Genomic DNA, 26,735 nt, shown 5'->3' with positions numbered 1-26,735 from the left:
TCCATTGAGTCACTGGTTTTAAATTTTAATGCCCAGTTTATCTTGTCTTTAGTTGCTTGTGCTTTGCAAGATGGCATCATATCTTAGAAACTATTGCCTAATCCAAGGTCATGAAGATTTATCATATATATTTTTTTTCTAAAGGTTTTGTAGTTTAACTCTTTATTTAAATTGGCTATTTTCTGAGCTAAGTTTTGTATGAGATGTGAGGTAGAGGTCCAATTTCATTCTTTTGCACACAGATACTGTTTTCTTGGCCCATTTTTGTTGAAGATTCTTTCCCAACTGCATTATCTTGGCATCCTTTTTGAAAATCATTTGGCCATAAACATATGGGTTTATTTTAGGCCTTTTTGGTAATCTATTAGTGTTCAGGTGGGTGCCCTTTTTCTTTATAATAGGTCTTTATATTGGTGGGTGTTGCTAAGATATTTCTCTTGAATCTTAACAGACTTATCTGTTAAGCTGGTTGTCCTTGCAGACCTTAATCCGATGTTCTCAAGTAATAAGATTCAATTCTCAGGCCAAGATAATTTTTACTCTTGGTACTGTGAAAAGAATACTGGTTTTATTGTCATACTAAATGGATTTCTTTTTTTCCCCTAAAGATTTATTTATTTATTTGAAAGAGAGAAAAAGAGAGACTGCCATGAGAGTGAATATGTTGTGGGGAGGTACAGGAGAGGGAGAGAGGAGCCCAAGCAGGCTCCTTGCTGAGTGTAGAGACTGATGTGGGGCTCAGTCTCATGACTCCCAAGATCATGACCTGAGCTGAAACCAAGAGTTGGATACTTAACCAGCTGTGCCACCCAGATGCCCCCTACCTAAATGGATTTCTATACTGTCAGTTTCTTTGCCCTAAGTATATAGCATGGTTAGAGTTTTGTATAAGTTTTCTATCTGTGGTCTGGAGGTTTAAGAGTTACATGCACCAAATCATCTATCAGGATCTAGTAAAGGTTTAATGTGGTATTCTGTTGCTGGGCAACATTTTAGTGGCTGCCCATAAAATGTTTCTTGTAGGTAAATCTCCCCGTAAGCCTGTAAGTGGGTTTGAATAGTTGAGTCCCTATTTTCCTACTTAGCTGGTTTGTTTCAGCCTTTGTCACCATCCAACTTGTGCCCTGAAGCCAGGTCTTCTGAATCAAACCAGTCCCTTTGCAACCTTTATTGGCAGAGCTGAGAAATGTCTAATCCATAACCTCAGTCAAACTGATTCATTGTGACAGCTGTTTTCACAAACCTGCTGTATCAGGTAGGGCTAAGATTGTTTTTCTAGAGTATGTCATTTTATTAATATAATTGGGTAAAGCAGTTTACATAGGATTTGCTTTCTATGCTCTATAAATTAGCAATTGAGGATAATTACTGCATCTATGAAAGTTTGCAACATGAATCAGTACAGCTTTGGCAGAACAATTGTCTGTGACAGTTTCCTCTCAATCTTCACATTTTTCTTCTGACTTTAAATTCTGAATAAACAATATATTTTATTTACTTGTTATGTTTATTGTTTGTCTCCTCTTACTAGAATGTCAGCTCTTTAAGAGTAGGTATTTTTATCTGTGTTATTCCCTGAATATGTCACTTGCCTAGAACAATACCTGGCACATAGTAGGCATTCAAATTTGCATTGATGTAATAAATGAATCAGTCAGCGAATACAATAACAATTACCAGCTTAGATGTCAGGTCTTTCAGGGAGGAAAAATGATTTATTTTGGTGTGCTATAGGAGATACAAGTTAAATTTGATATATAAATATCAAATATATAATTTGGTCTTTTTCGTTTTTAAACACCCTTTAAGTATTTTTTTTTTTTTTCACCAGAAGCTATTTCTCCTTGGGTTTATTTGGTGAGGAACCTTGGATAAGAGAAGGCCATTAAAATATTTTTATTGAGGGGGGCACCTGGGGGACTCAGTTGGTTAAATGTCCAACTCTTGATTTCAGCTCAGGTCATGATCTCAGGGTTGTGAGATCAAGCCCTGCATTGGGCTCCATGCTGGGTGTGGAACCTGCTTGGGATTCTCTCTCTCCCTCACTCTGCCCCCCTCTGCCCCCATTCCTTCTTAAAAAAAAAAAAAATTTTTTTTTTTTTTAAATTGAGGAGGAACTTTAGTAAAGACTATTGGGAAATAAGACAGGTGGAAGGAGTTTAACAAACCTTAGAAAGTGAAATGGAGATAGCTCAACACACTACACCTGTTTTTTTTTTTTTTCCAAGATTTTATTTACTTTTTCATGAGAGATACAGAGAGAGGCAGAGACATAGGCATAGGGAGGAGAAGCAGGCTCAGTTCAGGAAGCCTGATGTGGGACTTGATCCCGGAACTCCTTGATCACCTCCTGAGCTGGAGGCAGACACTCAACTGCTGAGCCACCCAGGCGTCCCTACACTACACCTTCTTTATGCTATTTCCTTTCCTGTAAATAATAGGAAGGAAACTAGTTCTTCTCTTACAGCTAGGTCTCTCTCTTTTTTTTTTTAAGATTTTATTTATTCAGGAGAGACACAGAGAGATAGAGAGGCAGAAGGAGAAGCAGGCTCCATGCAGGGAGCCTGATGCTGGGACTCGATCCCAGGACCCTGGGATCATGCCCTGAGCCAAAGGCAGATGCTTTAACTGCTAAGCAACTCAGGCGTCCCAAAATAGGGCTCTTCTTAATGGTCTGCAGACACAGTCTTTTCCTGCTTCTCCACCATGGCTATGGCTAGATGAGGGGGAGCAAGTTTCACTGGAAAGACGTACATGTGTCCTTTCCTCCTGGGGGAATAGGAATGGCAATGCCTGCCATGATGAGTATCTATTCTTGTCGCTTAGGAGGTTGTATTGATGCCTGCTACTTGAATTTATATACTCAGTAGTATAAAAGGGGTCAAACAACCTGTTAAGTTAAAGTCCTCTCTCTCTGATTAAATTAATCCAAGCATTGACTCTTGTCTGAATGGCATATTTGGCACAATAGTGCAAAGATACTCTGACAGTAGTCTTTAGAATAGCATTCAGGGATTGAGGAGGAGATAGGAAAATTTGCAAAATTCCTGTACACAAGTTGCTTGCCACAGCCCTCTTTGGGGCCAGGGTAATATTTATAGACCCATTGCCCCCCCAGGGATCTCGTTTACTAGATAGAAGCGTTGGAGGTAGCACCTCTGATATTTAGGGACAAAGGAGATTCTTCTCATCAGTTCTGTTCTTGAGCTTCTCAGTGTTTTTTTTATTTATTTGTTTTTGTTGTTTTTTTGGGTCAGACTTGAGAAATAAGAATTTTTTTTTTTTTTTTTTTTTTTATAGCCTAGATCAGTGCTCACTCATCTGTGTTTACCTTGATTAGCTAAGATGGGTTTTCTTCTAAATGGACCTTAGCTTTTCCAGCTGGGCTCACTGAAAAGTACTGGGTCTCCTGAGAGTGCCTTATTACTTTCAGTGAAAGGTTGACTACAACTGAAGAGCAGGCACTGGGGACAGATGTTCTGGTTTATATGCTGTATGTAGCTTGGCTCTCCTCAGCCCCATTCAGAAATTGTGTGTGAATGATTTCAAGCACAGGTATTCTACAATGTGCTATTCTTGCTTCTGCTGCTTGTGAAGACTTGACTATAAACGAATCCCATCCAAGCTGTTTTCCTTTACTTCCTTTGGCGCTTCTCATTTTGGGAGCACCAGGCATCCTGTGCTCTAGTATACCTATTCTTCCCTGGCTTCACTTGGAGAGCTTGTCTTTTTAGAATGTCCATTCCTAGGGATGATGGCCTAGGGCATGGGTTCTCAGGAGAGGTGGTTACAAAGGCTGGTTGGAAGCTATAGAGTTTAATTGCTGGTAACACTTGATCAGAAAGGATGTAAATGAAGAGCATGACTTGTAACTAGATAAGAAAGACCGTCTTTTATTATATGTTGTCCTGGTGTAGCCAGAGGAGAGCCATTTAGACCAAGGTTTGTGTGCTTAAGGTATTGAGGATACTGAGACATTAATCAGAGCACTGTTTTTTGTTTTTTTTTTAAATTGGAATAAGTATGTTTGTTGAACAGCTTCTGCAAAAAGGTAGTAGAATGGATGAATAAATTGTTCATACAATGAAATATACAGCCGTGAAAGTGAATAAACACGTTTTACATTAGCATGGGTGAGTTTCGCCAAGAAAAACAAAAGGCAGATGAAGCAAGTGACAAAAGGGCACACACAGTAGACTTGATTTATATAAAGTTCAGAAATAGGAAAAATGAAACCATGTTGTGTAGAGATGTATACATAGATGGTAAAACTGTACAGGAAAGCAAGGGAAGGGTTTTCATAATGGTGACAGGGAAAGGGGCTATAAGTAAACTGGGGCACAAAGGGGAGCCTAGGTTCCAGCAGTGTTCCTAGTCCTTTACTTGGGTGCTGTTTACTCAGTTGTATGCTTATTTTTTAATGTGTATGTGTGTGTTTAAATGTGCTTCTGTGTTTATATTAATATTTCACAATTTAAAGCATTAATTAAAGAGATGAGGGAGAAATATCAGTTAAGCAACTATATACAGGGGTTCCTTCCTTTCCAAGCATCCTTCTTTTACAGAGAACTCCATGGTATTGTCTACCATAGAGCTCTATATTGGCAGAACTCTCCAACCTTCTATCCACTAATTTTTCAGCAGCTATTTGTTTTGAAGTGTGAGATTGGGAGTCTTTCAGAGCTAGTGAAGCCAGTGCTCGAGCCCATCTGTTCATTAAATTGTGCCTTGCTGAGCAAAGACAACTTGAATAGCTTGGGTGACGTTTGTCTTTTTTTTTTTTTTTTCTGTATGGCTTTTCTTCTCTTCTCCCACTTGAAATCCTCCCTTCTTCTCCCCTGCAAATATTTTAAGTTAAATTCCAATGAGCTTCAGAGCTCTTTTGCAAGGGGGTTCTATGCCTGGTGGTGCCTTTGATTAGAAAGATAAAAAAGTGTTACTGTTCTTGGGAGCTGTAAGATGCCTCTTTGATTTTTCTGTTTTATTCCTGGAGAGCATGGATTTTCTAGATCACTTTGTATGTCTCCCTTAGTCTAGACTGAGTGCTGTCTGCAACGGAAGTGTAGCATTAGGCATACTCAGCTCCTTGCCGATGGATTGTAGGGGCTTCTTCCTTCAGTTTCCCTTTTTTCTAAGGCCTTCCATCGCTTGCTTCCATCCTAAAATGGGATGTGTGGATGGGAAGACATTAACTTCTTAATAATTGAAAAGAACATGGGTAGTGGTGCTTGCTGGGATGAAATTACAAAGGTCATTCATCTCCATGTCTCACATGCCTCTTTATCCCAAACAGTCTATTTATTTTATGACTTTTCCATTGTTTGCTTAATTCCTACTTCTGTTTCTGGGTCTGTCATTTCAGAAGCTGGCTCAATGTTTCTGTAGGTATTTCTCTTATGCAATTAAAAACAATCCATTCATTTAGTCACTCCATGAATATATGAATGCCTCCAAGGGGCCAAGTACTGTTTGAGATTTTGGGGATACAGTAAGTGAACAACTTATATTATAGTGATCTTACCTCAGACAACTAATTTTCTTTTTCTCCCCCTCCGTAGGTCCTCTCAGGCTGTGCCATCATTGTCAGAGGGCAGCCTCGTGGTGGGCCTCCTCCGGAGAGGCAGATCAACCTTAGCAACATTCGAGCCGGAAATCTTGCCCGCCGGGCGGCTGCAACACAACCTGATGCAAAGGATACCCCTGATGAGGTAGGTGCTTCCAGAGGCTTCCCTGAAGCTGTGGACCCAGGTTATAGCCGAGTCTCCTAGTTTGATGCAAGTTTGTACTCTTTCTTTCTGTGTATACTTTAAGCATTTTTGTGTCAGGAATGATGACTCTGGACATAACCCAACATTACTTTTGTACGTTTACACATTTGCCACCATTAGCAGTAATTCCAGCCTCAGGCTTTTTTCTTCTACCCTTTCCCATAAGCTAGGAGCCTTTTCAGGTTTGTCCATGTTTTCACTCCTTCTCTTGGCATAGGTTGAACTATTTCGTCTCAGTCATTTGAGGTTGCCATTGATTATGGCAGAGTTCTTTTATTTATTAATTTATGTTTTAATTCTTCGTGTTCAAAATTCAGAAGGATAGAGAGTGAAACATCTGATATTGTTAGTATCTTGTGTCTCCTTCCAGAGAGATTTATCACTTGTCCAAATAGGGACTCTTCCTTTCATAAGTAGTCACATACTGCATGCCTGTGCTTTATTACAGATTCTCAATTTGGATCCATGCACTCCTAAAGGCATCTGTGAACCCCCTGAAATTGTTTGCAAGGATTTGTGTAAACATGTATTGTTAATGGAGGGAGGTTTTTGTTTTTTTTAAAGATTTTTGAAAGAGAGCACAAATAGGCAGAGTGGCAGGGAGAGGGAGAGGCAGGCTCCCTATTGAGCAGAGAGTCTGATGCGGGGGTGGGGGGAGCTGGGATCATGACCTGAGCCATAGGCAGACACATACCCAACTGAGCCACCCAGGCGCCCCAAGGGAGGGAGTTTTTAATTGGTTTCTCAAGGCACCTTGTGGCCTAGTAGTCAAGAACCATTGTGTTATGGTACTTTGAGAGACTTCTGACCTTGTGTCCCAGCATCCCCTCCATTGTGCTGTTATTCCCCTGCCTCTAAAGCCTGTCCACCTTGTTGTCTTACTGGTCTGCCTTGAACTCTCCTAGCAACAACTGTGAGTCCAAATTTGGCATGGTTTAGTCTTCTTGGCTCTCCTAGTTTGAAACCCAGTTCTTGTCTCTTTGCAAGTAGTGCTTTTGGCTGTCATCAAAAGTGAAATTTCTGGGGCAGCCCTGGTGGCCCAGCAGTTTAGTGCCACCTTTGGTCCGGGGTGTGATCCTGGCTGGGGACCTGGGATTGAGTCCCGGGTCGGGCTCCCTGCGTGGAGCCTGCTTCTCCCTCTGCCTGTGTCTCTGCCTCTCTCTCTCTGTGTGTCTCTCATGAATAAAGAAATAGAATCTTTAAGGAAAAAAAAAGTGAAATTTCTGGATTCTAATTATTTGTCCTTTCCCCAACTTGATGATATATTGGGCAAGTTTGGTACCTCCACTTTCCTCTGCTATTACCTGACATGGAAGTGAAGAAGGAAACACAGCTCATGGGGATGTTCTATTTAAGGAAAACTGTAGTTTTAAAAAATCTATAATGAAGGGGCATTTTGTTTGAATTATAATAATGAAGCAATATTCCAGAAAATGGAGAAAAGTCTCCCATAATTATGTCAGCAGCAATCCATGGGATGATGACAAAGTAGGCCAAAGAAATTATTTTTCATTGGTCCTCCATCAGTGACCACAAGTGTTGGGAATAGTGATAATGTAGACACTGGGGTTGTTTAGTGAGGATGAAATGATCATGTGAAGTGCTTATTAGCACATGTCTATAAAGTACTTGATAAATGTTACCTTTAATCTCTACTGCTGTTTGGTAATTTCTGTTACTCTAAATACTCCTAGTACTGTTAGACCAGGCTATAAAGATTAACTCTCTTGCAGTATTTTCCAGATTTTGGATGCTGAGTGCTTTTCTTGACCAACATTTGTAATAGTTCTTTTCGTTTCAGTTGTGTGTTGTAGAACAGCTTGAGTGCTTGTGAGAGAAGAGTCGACCCTGGCTGGCTAGGGCTGATCAAGTTCATTGCCCCAGAAGAAAGAAGCAATGTAGCCTCTAAGAAAGAAGTGGGGGCTAGGTTTTAATTTCCTGATTCATGGATGGAAATCTAGGGCAGAGAAACACAAAGCCAGTTGGAACTTGTTCTGAAATATTTTAACTGTATCCTATGTAACAGTACAGTAAAGTCATACAGGAACTACCCTAGCTGAGAGAATACTACGTGATCTGATCCTAGCCCTCATTATAGTTCCATGTGTTTGTACAGTGTGCCATTGTTGTTGTTGTTGTTGTTGTTGTTTTTTCTCTCTCTTCCAGAGCAACTCCATCTCACTATGTTTCTTCTGGTAACTTCAGAGGCCTGGAGACATGAAGTATTTGATAGCTACAGATTTCACCCTTGCTTAGCCACACTCACTACTTCTCTGCCCTGATAATCCAGTCTCTCTTTTCCGTGCTGTGATCTGGTTTTCTCCCCGTACCACACTTTTGAAACTGCTTTGGCTCAAGTGACCGGTGATGCCAACTGATAACCCAAATCAGAAACCTGATTTCTCTGCTCTACCCTTCCCCTGTGACATCCAGACCTTTATTAAGACCTAGAGAGTCTGCCTCCTTTAAGATACCTCCTCTCTATCCTTAAAACTTCATTATTCCTCCTACTGTTCTTTGTTCCACTCTGATGATGTGCTAGGAATGTTGAAATTATGGACCTTCTGCCTTCATTCTCTTCCCCTCTAATCCTTTCTCCATATGCTCCCAGATCTTTTTGAAACAAAATTTCATTTATTCCCTAGCAGTATTTTTCCCACATTCATTCCATGTTTAGGTCTTTCTCTACTGCATTGTAAGCTCTTTGAGCGGGTGGGACCTTATCTCTTGTCTCTATTCTTGCGCTTAGGCAGTGCCTGACATGAAACAGATATACAGTGAATAAATGTGAATAATGAGGGTAAAAAACCTGAGCATCTCCTTTCTGGGGATCAGTAGATTGTGGAATGTGGCCTTACCCTTTCTTTCTGGCTTTCCTTTGTCTTGGAGCATGTTTTCTTTCATTTCTTTTCCTTCCTTCCTGCCTTCCTGCCTTCTGCCTTCTGCCTTCTTCCTTCTTCCTTCCCTTTTTTTAACGGATAGAGTCAAGGATGGTATTCCTCATTTGCTTCTCATTTTATCACTGTCCTGCATATCATTTGGTTGATTATTCTCTGCCTTCACTCATGATACTTTCTTTCACAGAAGCTCAGATCTCTCTTAAGTTCTGTGGCAGTAAAAGCAACTCCACTCTATGTCCCCAGCCGTCACTGCCTGTTCCAGCCTAATCCCCAGTGTTGCCTAGCTACTCTAGGCAGCTTAGATACTGCACTGATGGGCACTGTGGGAATTACACATTTATTTCCCACAGATTTACTGAGTTCCTATTATGTGTGAAGCTGTATGTTGGTTTCATGAGAAATACAGAAATGAGTGTTACAGTTTATGATTAGTGAAGCTTTTGAGAATTAGGGTGGTGGGGCAGAGAGGAACTGGTTCCATACATATGGAGTACAGTGAGTGAGGTGATTAGAAGATGGGACAGGAAGTATTGAGCCCTGAGCCATGGACAAAAGTAGCTAGCTTTAAGGATTTACATACACTGTTTAGTAGTGTAGGAGTCTACCTAGTTCAAAAAAAGATTGGAATTAAAAAACCTTATTTCATTGTAGTAGACCTTAGACCTTGCTTGAGTTGGTGCAGAGTGCCAGCTGCTCCATTGCCTGCTGTTGAGCATTCTAAAGGGAAGAAGTAATTTTGAGACTTGGCTACTTAACAGCCATTTGCTTCTTAAATTGAGCTTTGGGACATCATGAACCAGATCACAGCTATCCTCCCTACGAAGCCATTCTGGATCTTATTTGATAAATGCTTTGGACATCTTTCCTTATACTTAATTCCTAGAGTTGTTCTGGGAGACTGTGTTGGGATAGCCTTCCCCAGCAGATAAGCTGTCTGCTGGTTGCACAAAGATTTGTCCTGGAGTGCTCTCTTGCCCTTGTGAGGAGTGATGTGTGGTCATTTGCTTCTGTAGGTCTCTTAGTTGCCTGTCTTCATAGCTAAAATCTTGTGCAGTTTGTGAATTTGCCCAACCTGGATGGAACACAATTGGAGAAGGCTGGTTTAAAAAAAAGCAAGGTTATAGAAATTATTTTTTCTAACAGGATTAGGCATGTATCTGTCCTTTCGTAAGAACTCCAGTGTGGCTTTCTCTTATTGCCCAGTGACTTACCAGCTGTAAAATATGAGGTATGAGGTCCTAAGAGAAGGGTGCTCCTTCAGCAAGTCTTAAAAGCTTTTAGTATTTCTTTTTTTTTTTTTTCCCTTTGCTTTTAGTATTTCTGTGTAGTTGGTAGAAATTGCAGGTTTCCCCATAGGTGCTAGGTACTAAATAGTTCCTTGTGAACTGACCCTTGATAAATGAATTTTTACCAAAGTCCTTTAGGAGTACTTGTTTTGTCAGAGCTTTTCCAAGTATTTAGGAAAACAGTGTGTTACTGAATTTTAGGTATTAGCGTGGTACTCAGAACTGGATCCTAACCTTAGATCTGTAGCTGAGGATGTTTTCAGAGTTAAGTGGATTACTAAGGTAATAAAAATGGAAGAGGCTGTGTTAGTTTGTTCAGTATGGTCTTTGTGATGTGGTTGATAATTGGGCTTATTTTTCAATTACAAGACTTTTTTTGGTGGCATTTTTAGGGAGTGGAGCAGGAGGGTGGAAATGGGACACAAAAATATGGTGAACTTTCTATGACCATTGAGTGACTTTGCTCTTTTGCTCTTGGGTGCTTTGAGGAAAGAGCATTAGATGAGTGAGGATAAGCTTGTTTTTGTTTCTTTCAGAAAACGTACACAGGATCAGTTCTTCCTAGAAGCGTTACCAACTATAACTACTGTTATATAACAGTACTAGTTTTGTGAATACCAGCCCAGCGGGTTGGTGGACTGCCATCTTTTGATTGGCTTCTGCTTTCTGAGAAGTTAGAGGTCTTCCTTTTAGAAAAGCTTGTTGGATAACCCCATGGAATAATCTTAATGGTCTGAAAAGATTAGTAGAGGCTTCCTTTCTAGACCAGTGATGTACTGTTTGCCTTTACTTATGTGTAGCCCGAGCTCTGTGGCTCCGGGTGATTGTAATAGACAATGTATGCATATCATATACATGCTTCCCTTTCATACTTTGGATGTTTTCTGCGCAGGAACTCCTATATATCCTATATTCCTTGAACTCTTACCTCCTCCTCCTTCATTTCTGTTCTGAGGGAACTTGGGGGCACTGAGCTGCATCTGAATTACAAGTTCCAGTACAGGCGGCCGCTGACTGACAGGATGGCTTCAGAGGAGACCTCTCCCTTGTACTATCCTAAAAGTGATGGGGTGGGCATCTGGAGATCACATGGAGATTCCTTTGCATTTGTGAATATGTGGTTCACCCCTTGTGTCAGGGCCTTAAGTGGATGAGAGGGGAGAACTATTCTCAGGATGACTTCTTACCAGGGCCTGTTACTGGTGTCTTCCTAAGATTCTGGGACTTGGGTAGCACTGGTACAGCTTCAGACTAGAGCAGGAAAGGATGTTTTGGGGAGAATAGTTCTTGCCCTTCTCAATTCTCCAGTTCTTTAAAAAAAAAAAAAAAAAAGGGTGAGGGAAATGATAGAAACAAGGCTCTTCCATGAGCAGGAGACTCTGAAATAAGAGCACTAGAACCTTGCCTTTGCTCTGATGGTGCCTTGAACTGGTTTCAGGCCAGTTTACTAATCAGTGAAAGCATTTTGTAACCTGGAAAGAGGCAAACAAATGGAGGTGGTAGTTACTAATGTTTTTCCTTTGACCAGGTGAGTTCCTGGAGACTGGACTTCCCATTCAGGAGTGGATTGATAAATTTAAGGCATTTAGAATAGTGGCTGGCTTATGGCAAGTGCTATAAAATTATTGGTAATTATAATTCATGAAGTAAACTATAGTCTGAATAGGAAGTGATGGAGGAGAAAGTACTACAGCCAGTATCTGAGCAACTATGAGACCTGTTTTTAGGGCCTGTGCTAGTTAAACCAACTGTGAGATCCTTTGTTTTTTATGAGCCTCCTAAGAATGCAATCTGTGTTGTGTGCATTTCATTTTTATATTCCTCTCAGGGCTTAGCGTAGGGCCAGGGTATTAAAGGAATGAAGTTCTTTGAATGCTGATTGTGGTCGGAACTAGACAGTTCTCACGTGACGCATCTGTTTTGTCTTTCAGGCCTGGGCATTTCCTGCCCGAGAGTTCCTTCGGAAGAAGCTGATTGGGAAGGAAGTCTGTTTCACGATAGAAAACAAGACTCCCCAGGGGCGAGAGTATGGCATGATCTACCTTGGAAAAGGTGAGTTAGCAAGGAGAAAAGGACTGACTTCTCTCTGAGTCTAAAGTTTCTCCAAAGATCAGATTTTATCTGATGGAAGGCCATTGTGAGTTCTGGTGGAGGTAGTTCTAGGACAGTTGTAATAGGGTAATAGGAAGTCCTTTGAGTACCGGAGCTGATGGTGCATAGGCCCCTGATTCCTGTCCTTGTTTACTCCTGTGCCTGTTTTCCTGGCCTGGTTTATGTGTGCGTAGTACACCCATAGCATTCTTGTATTTGGATCATCACCCTGTGGAACTCAGTGGCTCTGTGCTTCTAGGTCCTAGTGCTAACTGAATTCCTATGGCATCTGCTATTTCCTTTATCTGTCTTGTGGCTTTACTTCTCCTGGGGCTTTTTAGGAAAGGAAAAGTTGTTTAGGGCTTGTGGGTTTTTGCAAACTACATGTTTTGCAATGGAATAGAAAGAACACAGGCTTTGGAGTTGTGTAGAGGTGGGTTGAAATTCTGGCTTCTGTTGCCATGTATCCTTATTTAACTCTTAGCTTTTGTGAGTCCTAGTCTTTTCATTTGTAAGCTATTGAGAGAGTTGAAATAAATAGTATATGTAAAGTACTTGGCTATAGGCACAGACTATGTACTCAGTAATTCTATGTGTACATGCACATATGCCTATTGTTCAGTTGGGCCAGATGGCTCATGGGGTCTTAGGTGTTCTGATTGTTTTGGATTTGGTAGAGGGAGAGGAAAATAAGATTGTGGAATGGAGTTTGAACAGAAATAGAACATTGAAAGGATTGGTAGGGTGTCCTCCATAAAGCAGCCATTTTGGGATGTATTTTAAAAAAAATCTTTGATTAAATTCCGACTCTGATAAAATAACCTTTCAACTGAGCTGCTTTAGATAATCTTTTGACTTGGATAGTCAGTAAATACCTGCATGTAAGCAAGCAGCTAACAACATCCTCTTAAGATTCTGATTTTAACTGTAGAGGTCTTAGGAAAGTGAGTTAGGGACGACCCCGAGATATCTTGTTTGATTTACCCAGTAGACGAACACTCTTTTTAGCCTTCCAGACAGATGACCATCTGCTTTTTGATTGAATGGGAAATTATAGAAATACATACAATCTTTTCAGAAAGAGAAACAAATTTGCCTATTACCCAAAATTCAAATAATTTGGTAGGAAATAAAACAAAACACTTAAGCATTGTTGTTAGATGGCTGCTGGTTAGGAAGACTAGAAGTGTGTGATCTTCAAAATGCAGTTGCTCAAGGATTTTATCACTTTAAAAAATTGCAATTCCATAACAGCTGGTCAGTCTTCTGTTACCCTGCCAGAGACTTCACTGAAACTGACACAAAATGTCAGGCACAGTTACCTCTATAAAGACCACCTCTGAGAGTTCTTTTTTTTTAAAGATTTTATCCATTTATGAGAGAGAGAGTAAGCACAAGAGGGGGCGGTCTGGGGGTGGGGAAAGCAGAGGGAGAGGAAGAAGCAGGTTCCCTGCTAAGTGACTTGGGGCTGGATATCAGGACCCGGGCATTGTGACCCAAGTCAAAGGCAGACAGATGCCCAACCAACTGAGCCACCCAGGTGCCCCAAGAGTTCTTTTAGGTAAACTTAGTCTTCAAATAAAATGGTCTAAATATTTAAGGGAAGTTGACATTTAAAATTCTTTGTTTTTAGAAAGTTCATTTTTTAAATTGACCCAAATTATAAACTGAATATAATGTAGCATGATAATGGACTAGTGTTTAGGATAAAACCAAGTATATAGCAAGTGATCAATAAATATATACTGAAAGAATATGTACTGAAACCTGGTATATAGAAAGTGCTCAATAAATATATACTAAAAGAATGTTTGGAATTATCTACATTTTTTAGTTTTAAAGGTTTAAATGACTTAAAGTTTAATATTTTCACTAGCTCTTTTAAGGTAATCTCCATACCAATTCTAATGAAAGGGTACAGTGGCTTAGATAATCAGTCTCTATATGTTTATCCTATTTCATGGCTACTCACTTCTTTTTCTGATGGGGAAGAATGGTAGAATTTGAGAATTTGTGGTTGACCTAGAACTTAAAAAAAAAAAATTAATCTTCTGACTTCTGGAGAAAATAGTCATTCTCTTGCTCAGAATACCATCCCATTTGTGACTTAATCAATTTTGTAATTTGATAAGTACTAAGCAAGAATAAGATCCTTGGCCTACAAATTCCCCATTTCAGTATTCTGTCCACCACATTTTGTTGCTGGAGTTCAGCCCAGGGAAATATATTTTTCTCCCTTTAGAAGGAGTAATGAGAACTCACTTTCTAGAAGTGGGCCAGCCAGTGGCCATTTCAGAGTGCCCTATGCCAAGACACTGAAAGCTATTTGGCATGCATTTGATTGGCTAGTTTTAAGACCTACCCATCTTGTTTGTACCTGGGCTTCGTTGTTTCTACTCTCTGACCTCTTGGCACCTTACTGCTCAACTTTTCATTTATTTGTTAAACCCTTCTTTTTGACTTTTTACTCTTTGAGGTTCCTGTTGCTTTGAAACAACCAGTGTAATATTTGCTAATGTTAGATAGCTGTGTGTGTCTGTGTCTGGCCTCAACAGTAACCTCAGTGGAAAGGTCCTTGTGATCCATTATGAACCTGAGAATTCATTGTATAAATATTCAACTTAACTTTCCTTGGTAGGTAAAGAAGCTTATAATTTGCTTCTGTAGCAATTTGGGCAATGCTAATGGCAAGGCATTTAAGCTGGGCTTGAGGGTGATGCGTATATTGTTACTGCTTACAGAAGTCAATATATACTGTATTAAATATAAATCTTAGAGAATTTTATTCTTTGCTGACATTACCTATTAGCTAGATTCCTCTGTTTCAGTTTATCTAGGATCTTGTTCTCTGCCATATTAAAGATTTTTATGCCACAGTTCCTTTACAGATGTCTTCCTTTATTGCTTTGTCTGACAAGAGGAGATTTAAGAGCATACAGAATCTGAAAGCTTTTTCAGTAGCATGGAAATGCAATTAATGTTTCAAGTGCTCAAGTAGAACCTAATCAGGTTGGGTTTTAAGTTTAACTTCATATTTCTTGCCTGCTGCTATATGATAGATTAGAAATCTAGACACTACCTCTGCCCCTGTGTCTCTGAGAGCAGGAGAAAGTCTTTGACTACGGTGTAGTTTGTCTTGGTGTCCTCTTGGAGCAGAGGATAGGGCATCCTGAGAGGAATTGGACTGTCTGTGTAAAATGTGATAGACAATCCTAAATGAATCTGTTTGATTGTACAGGTGTGGGTACTATTTTTGTTTGTTTGTTTGTTTTTAATTTCTGCTGTGTGCTGGGCACCGTGCTAGATTTACAGACATGGTGGTTTAATTTTTGCAAGAACTCATGTGGCAGGCACACTTCCCATTTAATAGGTGAATGAATTAAGATACCGAAAGACCTTGTCTAAGCTATTAAGTGGTGGAATTTGTATTCCGCTCCAGGCCTCTGCTCTTTAGGTCAGTGTTCTTTATACTCTCTTGGGCTGCTGTGTGTCTTGCTTTCTTTCAGTCTCCGTAGTTCCCAAGATTGCCTTTGACCTGGGAGATGCACAAGAAAATTAGAAACAAAGTCTTAAAGAAGAAGATTTATAGACCTTGGGTCTTCAAGACTAAACATTTTCGGACAAGAGGTTTTCTGAAAAACCCAACACTATATTGCAGCCTTGTCCAATTCCCTGGCAACATCATTCTTGAAGAGCTAAGGGTGAAAGTGGTTCTATTCAAGCTCTGCTGCTATTGGAGACAGATTTGAATTTTGTATTTAATTCCCTTTTTCCTCTTCAGATACCAATGGGGAAAACATTGCAGAATCTCTGGTTGCAGAGGGGTTGGCCACCCGGAGAGAAGGCATGAGAGCTAATAAGTAAGTATTTATTACTCTTCTGACCCCCTCAAACTTCCTTCCCCTCCACCATGAGAGAGTTGGGGTTGCCCAAGGGAGGATGGGTAGTCAGCTCTATTGTGGCTTTGCTATATTTTCTTTACCATTCCTTGGCATATAGTGGGTAACTTCTGGTGCTCTCCTGCCTTTTAGGATATACCTGTCCCAGTGTGGATTGTTCTGAGCCAGGAGGTCACTCAAGATTCATTAGTGGCATCTGACGTGTATAAATCCTTTAAAAACAGGCTTTAAGACAGGGCACCTCTATTCTTTATATTCATAAGAGCCAACAGCCATAGATATTTAGTTCCAAAGTATTTATCCATCCATCCCAAAAGATTTATTGAGCACTTACTATGTGCCAGGCTATGTTCTGGGCACTAAATACAGCAGTGAACAAGCAAACAGCTTCTGCTAACATTTTAATGGGGAGACAGACAAGAAACCAATAAACAGATAGATACATGATATATCACATGCAAGAAATAAGTGCAAGGGAAATTAAGTTGTGTTGAATTCTACAAAATCTGCTTAGAATCTAGGAAAACCAAAAAAGGGCTGAGTGGTACTTTTTTTTTTTTTTTAAAGATTTTATTTTTTTATTCATGAGAGACACAGAGAGAGGCAGAGGCATGGACAGTGGGAGGAGAAGCAGGCTCCATGCAAGGAGCCTGAATGTGGGACTTGATCCCGGGACTCTGGGACTACTCCCTGAGCTGAAGGCAGATGCTCAACCACTGAGCCACCCAAGCATCCCTCAGTGGTCCTGTTTTAAAGTCAGGGAAACTTTTCTTTTTCTCCAAAGCCTTTTAGGTCTGTTTTGGTCTGCAAATCTGTAAATGTTTAAGTAGTAGGTAAAAGTACATTTAGCTAACGGCAGTGTGAACGTAATGGGAATGAGTGTTCGTTATGTAAGCTTTATAGCACATGTATCATGTTCAAGTTCACTAGTGTTGGATCACAGTAGGATGGATTGCAGCTGGCTTTAATTAACACTTTAGTCTCTGAAAAGTGATGTGTTACATCAGTAATTTGGAGGCTAAAGATGCTGTTTAAATCATTAAGTCCTTGCTGTATTATATGACTGTTGTTGGTGTACAAAAGGCTCTAGGTAAATATTTGCATGAACTGTACCAGTGATGGGGATGAGCAGAGGCACTTTTTGCATTCTTCTGTCTTCATAGACTTTGAGGCCAACTCATTCACCATATACTTCTTTGGGTCCCTTCTAGCTGCAAAGAGACATTTTTTGGAGCCTATAATTGGGGGGTGGACATGTGAGAATTTAATTGAATAAAGACATTTGTCTTAGATGGTGTTTTTGGAAGCTGAAGTTGTATCTTAAAATCATTGGCATGATTATCATTGCAGTATTTTTGGGGAATCCAGTTTGCAACCAGAATGAAAGTTTTTTAAAAGCTTGTAGCTCGGGATCCCTGGGTGGCTCAGCAGTTTGGCACCTCCCTTTGTCCCAGGGCGTGATCCTGGAGTCCCGGGATCAAGTCCCACGTCGGGCTCTGGGCATGGAGCCTGCTTCTCCCTCCTCCTGTGTCTTTGCCCCTCTCTCTCTCTATGTCTATCATGAATAAATAAATAAATAAATCTTTAAAAAAAATAAATAAAAGCTCGTAGCTCTATTATACCATCTCAACAAAGAAATTTCCCTCTGGAGTCCCAGTCTTTTTTTTTCTCCAAAGCTGTCTCAACTTAAATTTTCCTTTTTTCAGTTTCTATGTCTGCTTCTATCTCTTAAGCTACATTTTTTTTTAATTGAATTCTGATTGCAGTATGGGATTCCCAAGAAGTTGACTGACTTTTCTGAGGGGTAATGGGGAAAAAACAGTTCTGAAGACTTCTGGTTTAAGAAATTATAGGTCAGGGATCCTGTTCAGATATCCCTACTGCTCAAGGTGAGAGATTCAATTTATGCATATAGCTATTGATGGAACTGGGTATTGAGATTGTGGAAAGGCCTTGGAGTTCACTGTTCACTTTAGCTCAGGGGTGTGTGTGTGTGTAGTGTGTAGTATGTAGTGTGTGTGTGGTGTGAGAGAGAGAGGAGCCATTTCTGGTTTTGTTTTTTGGTCTATCTTCTGGTTTCCTAGCTGATATCTATATTTGGTTTCCTGCTTCATGAAGGAAGAGTCTTCCATTTTCATAATGGAAGCTTTTCAAACTGCTTTTGCTTATTAGCTGGTCTTACTGAATGTGTAAGTAGTTTTGGGATTACCTCTATTTTTTTTTTTTTGTTGTTGTTGTTGTTTTTTGTGGGATGACCTCTATAACAGTATCTGCTCTGCATTCCCCAGCCCTGTTCTGTAGACAATAGGGAGTAAGGGTGGTTCTTAGTCACTTTCCTTGCTCTGTGTCCTGCTGAGCTCTTCCTGGATTCCAGTTCCTGAGTCTAACATAGTTAAATGAAGCTGTACTCCTCTCCCTCCAGAGGCTTCCCACTGAGCCACCAACTTGTTCTCTTGTAATCACTGATGGTGGCAGTACTGAGATGTGTGTTCTTTGCATCTTCTCATTAAATGCTCTTATGAGCAAATCTGTTGTTTGAGGCAACAAGTCTGGAATTGGGAAATTGCACTCATGATAATTTTTTTGGTTATATAGGCTTGGGTCTGCAGCCATAGATCTGAAACAAATGCTTTGGTCTCTTCAAGGGGAGCAGATGCTGAAGAAATCCAGAGTTCAAAGAAGAGCCTGAATTTTTCCCCCCCTGTTGTGAATTCACCACGTGTGTTTCTTTTTCCATGTCCCAGTCCTGAGCAGAACCGGCTCTCGGAATGTGAGGAACAAGCGAAGGCAGCTAAGAAAGGAATGTGGAGTGAGGGGAATGGTTCACATACTATCCGGGACCTCAAGTACACCATTGAGAACCCAAGGCACTTTGTGGACTCACATCATCAGAAGCCTGTCAATGGTGAGGCTGGTGGGAAAAGACAGACATGATGCAGAGTGATTCCTATTCTCAAGTTTTTTGAGTTTTTTTAAAAACTATTTTACTTGGTATCCAAAGGAAATTGTTAAGAGTGCAGCAGCACCATGGTATTTTGGAAGGTAACTTGGATCCAGTTCGTTGAGGTTACAACAGATATATTTGACAGAGGTTAGTCCTTTGCTGGTGTAGGGTAGTAGATCACTGGAAATTTTCCACATTGAGATCTTCCTGTTTTCTAAAAGCTGCTGCTTCAGTGACATCCCTGAAACTGTATTCTGTATACATATAGACACATTTTTACACACTCATACACACTGTAGTTCTTGGCCCAGTTTTGAGTCCTTGTTAATTACAGACTGAGTAAAATTATTACCAAATCTGTATTATTACTTATTTTTTGCTGGGCACCTGGTAACTCAGATGAGCAGCCTAGCTTACCGATAACAAAGCTTTGGTATGAGCCATTAGATCCCAGAAAGTTGAAGACCTAGAAATCAATCTAATCTGTCTTCCCAGGAATAGCTTGTAGAAGAGTCTGTTATGTGGATATTCATGATCTTCTAGTGCACTTCTCAGGGGGAATTTGGGGAGAGGAACTGTGTTAAATGCAGTTGATTGGACATTGTTTATCCCTGGCACAACTTTTGCTAATGACTTAAGCTGTTTATTCTGTCACACAGCTATCATCGAGCATGTGCGGGACGGCAGTGTGGTCAGGGCCCTGCTCCTCCCAGATTACTACCTGGTTACGGTCATGCTGTCAGGGATCAAGGTCAGACCATATACTGGGCTATGGGGTGGATATATAGGGTTTGTGGAAGCATTCAGTGACAGTTATATTCCTCTACTCTGGGATTCTGGATTTACTGATTCTTCCTAGTATGGGCTATTAACATTGACTATAGTACTTTACACTGTAAATTTTGCCGAGGGACTATTCTTAAGAGATCAAATAAAATTATTTTTTGAAGTACTCAGTGTTTGTTTGGAGCTGTGTGGAGAGGTTGTTGAGACAAAGGAGAGACGAGAAGCTCTGAAGTTCGCTGAGAATGGCTTGTCTCAATGAAAAATAGCCATTTTGATTTAAGGAAATTATAGAGATTTTTACAGACACTGGTGACTCTTGGCAAGGGGGCATTCTTAAATGTAATTTAAAATTTCCCCATGATAGTGACAGGTGTTTTAGTTGCCTTCCCAAGAAGTCTAATAAGATACTATTTCTAGTCACTTTTACCAATATGTTTTAAAAAGGGATTAGAAAGCCTGATTTGAGACCTTTGCTAGCTTAGCTTTATGTTTGTGGTTTTAGATGGTTTGGTGTGGTGTGAGAGTACCTGGCACTCACATTGAGGCTGCATACCCACCTACTTTCCTTTTGCTTCAGTGCCCAACTTTTCGACGGGAAGCAGATGGCAGTGAAACACCAGAGCCTTTTGCTGCAGAAGCCAAATTTTTCACCGAGTCTCGACTGCTTCAGAGAGATGTTCAGATCATTCTGGAGAGCTGCCACAACCAGAACATTTTGGGTACCATCCTTCATCCAGTGAGTGTGCACATGCAGACTGGGCTGTGTGGGGTTAGGAGTACATTTGGTGTTTGATGGGTTGTGGTTTGCTTCTCTTCTCTCTCTCTGTATTTAAAAAGCATTTAAATATCTTGGCAGGATTATCCTCTGATTTTTGAGCCATTTTCTAGGGTGATACCAGTTAGCTGATAGAATTGGACAGATGTATCCAACTTACTTTTAGAAAATGAACCTCAGTTTTTAAGTATGTCAGGGGAAGAGAAACTCCTATTTCTTCAGGTGTTGGTCTTTGAGGTTGAGAGTAGGTGATGTGAGGGGCTGCCCCACAGATGAGCAGGGGGCACTGAAGTGTATAGAATAAGATTGCTGAAGTTTGTATGTAGGTCTAGGGGGTAGCTCTTTAGGTTTAAGGTATTGGTGGAACCCAGTGTGCCCAGGTGGCTCAGTCAGCTAGGTGTCTGATTCTTGGCTTTGGTTCATGTCATTATCTCAGGCATCATGAGGTTGAGCCCCTTGTTGGGCTCCCCATTCAGTGGGAAGTCTGCTTGGAACTCTCTCCTCTACCTCTGCCCCTCCCTCTGCCCACGTGCTCTCTCTCAAATAAATAAATCTTAAAAAAAAAAGTATTGATGGAATTCCGATGATGAAACCTTTTTATGGAAAAATTACTTTGTGTACTCCAAACCTTATCTAGTTACCTCCTAACTCTGCCTTTGAGCAGGAAATAGGTTCTTTATGTTCTTCTAGTTGTGCCTGTCAATTCTACTCAGACATAGGCTTTGGTAGGTGGGTTCCTCCTGGAAAGGGAGTGACCTTATATTGTACCATCCAAGTGCAAGTGAATTTTCATTATTTTAACCTGTATCCAGGATAGGCTATACTACTGTTACTTATTCTTTGGCTAGAGAATTCTTTCATGATGGTTGTTGACAGTTGTTGTGGAGGGCTGGGAGGCTTGTTTTAGAAATGCACCAAGGTCCTGTCTTTTTCTTCTGGAGAACTAGCTGTCTGTCTATGCCCTACCAGCTGGCTCTGTGTCACCGTAGAATGGGAATTGTACTTCACAGGGCAAAATGGAGCTGCTGTTAACCCCTCCTCAACCCATTCTTCAGCTTTCTCCTTTTGAAAAGGGGAGTAAGTATTGATCTTAGGGAAGGAAATAATAAGGTGTAATCTCTACTAAAGAATAACATCCTCCAGAGGAGCTATTGAAATGTCAGTTCCATTCAATGCCACTAACTTTTATCTTATTCCTATTAAGCAAGAGTTACTATGCTGGGTGTTGTGGGGATGGGAAGCCAAGGTTATTAGGACTTGCTACAGAGTGGTGTCTTCCATCTCAGGGCTGATTTCCAAATGAGAGAAACAGCTTTACCCTTTTTCTTCATCTCATCCCTTCTTCACCTCCCCTTCTTCCCTATCTTCTTTTTTTTTTTTTTTTTTTTTTAAGATGAACTGCAGTATAGACTGTGGTTGTTGATTATGTTAGAAGTCTAGAGAAATGGATTTTCTTGTGTCTTCCTTCTCACGTGCCCTGTTTTTCAGAATGGCAACATCACAGAGCTCCTCCTCAAGGAAGGCTTTGCACGCTGTGTGGATTGGTCGATTGCAGTTTATACTCGCGGTGCAGAGAAGCTGAGGGCAGCTGAGAGGTAAGGTCTGTCAGGGAAGCCTTCCAGTCAAGGATCTTGTTTAGGGTCTTTAGGGAAAGAAATCTAGTGATCTTCTCTCACCTATCTATGTCAGTATTTGTTATATTTCAGTAAAGGATTAAGGAAATTCCAAAAGAGGCTAAGATCTCATAGAAGAGTTACTTATAAATCTTTGGGTTGTCTGATTCACTGCTGTGTAGTAAGGCCTAGATTTTATTCAGAAATTGTTCTTCACCAGATTTGCTCTTTAATGTTTTTGAGTCACTTTTCTTCCAAGCCCCTCACTGAAATTCTGAGTTTCAGGCATTTGGAATGAAAATCTTGAGGCTCATTCGAGGATGATATAATCACTTATGAGCTACTACCAAACAGGCAGGCTGGAGGCAGGAGTATGATGGAAAGATAGAGCCTGTGGGTCCTGAAACAGGACCATTCAATCCTGTTATTGTGAGGCCTCATGCCCTCATTTGTTGAAGCATGTTTTTTCTTTTTTAAGATTTTATTTATTTATTCCTGAGAGACACACAGAGAAAGACACAGTAAGAAAGGCGGAGACATAGGCAGAGGGAGAAGCAGGCTCCATGCAGGGAGCCTGATGTCGGACTCGATTCCAGGATCACACTCTGGGCCGAAGGCAGGTGCCGAACCACTGAGCCACCCAGGTGTCCCTGAAGCATGTTTTAATTAAAAATGTTAATGCAACCGTGGGGTGCTGTTGTCACGTTTTTAGCTAGGTGCTTTGTGGTTAAAGCATATGTAGAAATAACTTATTTCCAGAAGAACAATAGTTGGATATTCCAAAGATTGGGTGGCTATTTCAAGTGTCAAGGTTAAGAATATCCAGGTGTAGGTGAACTTCTTTAACTTAATAGGGTAAATGGAAGAAAATGAAGCAGGTAGCAAGAGTAGATGAATAGAGCTGATGCTTGGGGAAAGGCCCAGCTACCATCTCCTAGCATACAATTAAGCAGAAGACCACCAAACATTGATGACAATGATCTGCTCTCAAGGTGTGTTGTATGACTTATTTCAGAATCATAAAATTATAATGGTCTTGACAACTTTACAATTTTCGCCTTTGAGGCAAAAACTAAGCTTGTGCAGCTAAGAGATATGCAAGAATATGATTGGATGACTAGATTTTTTTCCCCCTTGGGTCTTTCATATTCTTCTGTGCCTATAAGCAGAAAGACTTGCAGCTTTTTATAAAAGTAGATTTTAATCTGGGCCATTAGATAGATTCGGCATATCTGATTAAAAAAAGATTGTATAAAACTCTCTGGTCTTTATGTTCCACAATTAAAGTCAAAAGATAAAATACTCTTACCAAATACAGTGTTCCAAATACCTGATTATTCTGTGATGCTCAAAAACTTTTTGTTGTTCAGAAAATCCTGTAAGTCCATCATTCTAAATATAAATTTGGTTGATAATTCTTTTTGCATTTTTTAAGTTCCTGCCTCTCTTCGAAGAAAGTGAGTATAATGGCAGTAGTATCTACATGTTTTATAACATCTGTAGGTTTTATGGATTTTTTAGAGTGTTCATCATGAAAACAGGTTTATAGCAAGGAATGCAAATCCTATTTCAATAATATGTGATTACTTGCCTGCTATTTTGCATGCTGTATTTGACTTGCTTGCATTGTTAAATCTCTGTCAACAACTACTACATGCTACTTTGTCTCTTTCTCAGTTAGTGCTTCTTTTAAAAAAAGTAATACTGTTTTCAGAAATAGTTCCTTTCCCTTGCACATGTATCCACTATTCATACTTATTTATAAAAACTTTGTAAGTACAAAACACAAAGTGTATTTGTCAATATAGCTGTTCACTTTTTTTTTTTTTTAAAGATTTTATTTATTTATTCATGAGAGACACAGAGAGAGGCAGAGACACAGGAAGAGGGAGAGGAGAAACAGGTCCCATGCAGGTTGCCTGATGTGGGACTCGATCCTGGGACTCCAGGACCACACCCTGGGCCGTGCTAAACCGCTGAGCCACCCAGGGATCCCCTGTTCACTGGTTTTTAAAAAATCTTTGCACATTTGGCTCTCTTAGCCTGACTGAAAAATTCCTAATGATTTTGGTACTGTAAAACAAATGTCTTCCAACCTAGTTTTTTTCACTTTTGTCTGAACTGTTGGATTTTTGTCCCTTATTTTCTTTAGATGTACTACAGAGACAATTTTGTTCTTATTTTCCACGTAAATTTTGGTTAGCTGATACTTTTTATTCAAATGGAAATTGGACTTAATGCTTTTTTAAAAATATATTTGTTTAGATGTGGGTGTTCTTCCCATTTCTTCCCATTTAGTAGTCTCCAGAAGATACTGGATAAACTAAAGACCTAGTTCAAGATGGACTTGTACTGTCTGGGCCTGACAAATTGCACACCTAGAACCCGATCTACGAGCCAAGGGTGTATGCTGTATATGTCTCTTGGATAGTTCATTTCTATATACTCTTTGTTGAGGCTTTCACACTTGTTCTGGTTTCACTGGTGGCCTTTCTCTTGGGTGTCTTATCTGAGGTAGAGTAGGATTCTGTACTGTTTGTTCCCATGGTGATGGCAGATTCCATTTGCTGACCCGTCTGAATGATTTGCATCCTCGTTTTTGTTGCCAGGTTTGCCAAGGAACGCAGGCTGAGAATATGGAGAGATTATGTGGCTCCCACTGCTAATTTGGACCAAAAGGACAAGCAGTTTGTTGCCAAGGTGAGTCATTCTTGGCATCTTAAGATGCATGGTGGACATTGTAATAATACAAAGATCTGAACAGTCAACCCAGAGTGAAGCATTTTTATTTTAAGGCAAGCCAGTGGTGTGGGGATGTATGTGCAATGATTGCATGCATGTGTCTGTTTATTGCAGGGGACTTAGAAACCCTAAGACCTTCCTTGTCATAATTTGCTTAACTTCATTTAGAAGTTCATGACTTAAAGTTGTGGATATTGCCATTTTGGAATATCTCCTATTTTGGGACTTCTGTCTGCCTAACAGATGGCTCTCTCAGATTTCCTATGTCAGAGCGTTATGTGACCTCAAGTTTTTCTTCTTCCTATTTTGGGACTTTCGTGGTTTTGAGTTTTTTTCTCATGTGATGCTTTTTCTGAGAGCTCTCCTGAAGTGTCTGGAGTGTATTCCTTTGACAGGAACTAGTGCTGTTGAATAGATTGTTTGAGCCCAGCAACGGTGCTATATGTTTTCTTAGTTGTTGGGTTTGGTACCTTGAGTGGTAGACCTGTTTTCCTCACTTTCCCAAAATGCTGCTGTAATGTTTTCCAGTCTTTTTTTTCTTTTGGCAAGAGATGCTGGAAGCTTTGGTTTTATGAACTTAAAGAGCTTAATTAATGTATCTATATCTACTTAAAGGTGGCTGCCCCAAGTGAGTTTAAGATAGAAAGCCACTAGGTGGCACTGTCAGCCTAGAAAATTCTGGACTGGTTTCTCAGAATGATAAAATTTTAAGTCTTTGAGGAATTGGCTGAATTTCTTCACTTTCCTTTTTATTATGCCCAAAGCAATAAGGTGCAGAGTACTCAAGTGTCTTCTCTCCCTCCTGTAGTAGGTGGTCTCTAAGCAGCTGTCAAGTTAGCCTTGATTGGGTCTTTAGTGGATATTAGTAGGAATACTCCTCGTTGGATACTCCTCCATACATCTTCCAAATCTTGGTGAATAGACTAGAATGAACCCCTGCTTCCTTTCTGTGTGAGGACAAGACTAGCTTGGAAACTTCGACACCATAGCTCTACCTAACTGGAACTTACGTGGTTCTGCTTATATTTCCTGTAATCTGTTCTGTTCTAGGACTATAGCTGCACAGTGGAAGGTTGATCATTCACTCAGCAAGGGAGTCAGGCCTTCTGGTTTTCACCATCCTTTGAAAGGCTGGATATTAGTGATGTAGATGAGGCTTAGGAGGGTCCTATTCTTTTGTACTGTCTTTACTGGCCATTCTTCAGTTGAAACTGAGCTTCTAGAGAAACCCAGAAGATTTTGAAGGGTTTTTGGGCCTTCACTGGTTGGGGGAACTAATGCATTGCTGAAGAAAGAAATAAAAAAATTGAGATGATTAAGTCAGTAGCTTTGTATTTTTCTTAAATATGACTTCATGGTAACTAGAAAAGAGCTGGCACATTTCCTTTTTAAATTTAGGATTCCAGGATATGTTTGTTGTGTTTTAAAAGAGTGAGGATTTTTTCATTACAATGAAGTTTTGTTTGTTAAAATGGCAGAATAGAGGAAGTTGCCTCCAAAAACTATCTGAGGATTATGGGGAATAGCTATTGTCCTATAGTATAAATTTAGGTCATTTGGATATAGGCCTACTTAGAGAGTAGAGATAAATGTATTTGTAGGCAGATAAATGGTTTTAAAACTTCCTGAGTTTTAGAAATTCTTCAGCATTATTATTATTTTTTTAAATAGGAGAAAAGCATAAAAAGGAGAAGAAAATGCTACATGAAACTATTATTCCACAAGGTTTTTTTAAAAAAAGTTTATTATACGGTCTTTCCCAGGATTGGCAAACTATGGCCCAGGGGCCAAGTCTGGCCCGCTGCTTGTTTTGTATGGCCTGTGAAGTATGGATGGGTTTTATGTAGAAAAAAATGTTTTGTGGCACATGAGAATTATGACATTTAAATATCAATGTCAGGAATAAATTGGAACATAACCATGTCTGTCTG

At 40.1% G+C, this 26,735-nt stretch overlaps 1 protein-coding gene across 2 annotated transcripts in view; it reads left to right on the top strand.

Moving 5' to 3' along the window:
• The window catches only part of SND1 (staphylococcal nuclease and tudor domain containing 1), a 420,776-nt gene that overhangs the window by 25,492 nt on the left and 368,549 nt on the right, over positions 1-26,735 (top strand). For both annotated transcript variants that reach the window (XM_035698273.2, XM_049093379.1), the window contains exons 2-9: positions 5,559-5,708; positions 11,886-12,006; positions 15,827-15,905; positions 18,689-18,849; positions 19,548-19,639; positions 20,252-20,410; positions 21,938-22,044; positions 24,672-24,762. In XM_035698273.2, coding sequence (XP_035554166.2) covers positions 5,559-5,708; positions 11,886-12,006; positions 15,827-15,905; positions 18,689-18,849; positions 19,548-19,639; positions 20,252-20,410; positions 21,938-22,044; positions 24,672-24,762 — 960 coding nt within the window. The remainder of the gene's footprint in view (positions 1-5,558; positions 5,709-11,885; positions 12,007-15,826; positions 15,906-18,688; positions 18,850-19,547; positions 19,640-20,251; positions 20,411-21,937; positions 22,045-24,671; positions 24,763-26,735) is intronic.

This window comes from Canis lupus, chromosome 14 (genome assembly GCF_003254725.2).
Source record: "Canis lupus dingo isolate Sandy chromosome 14, ASM325472v2, whole genome shotgun sequence".
NCBI classification, from domain to species: Eukaryota; Metazoa; Chordata; class Mammalia; order Carnivora; family Canidae; genus Canis; species Canis lupus.
This window is presented reverse-complemented; position numbering and strand designations above follow the sequence as displayed.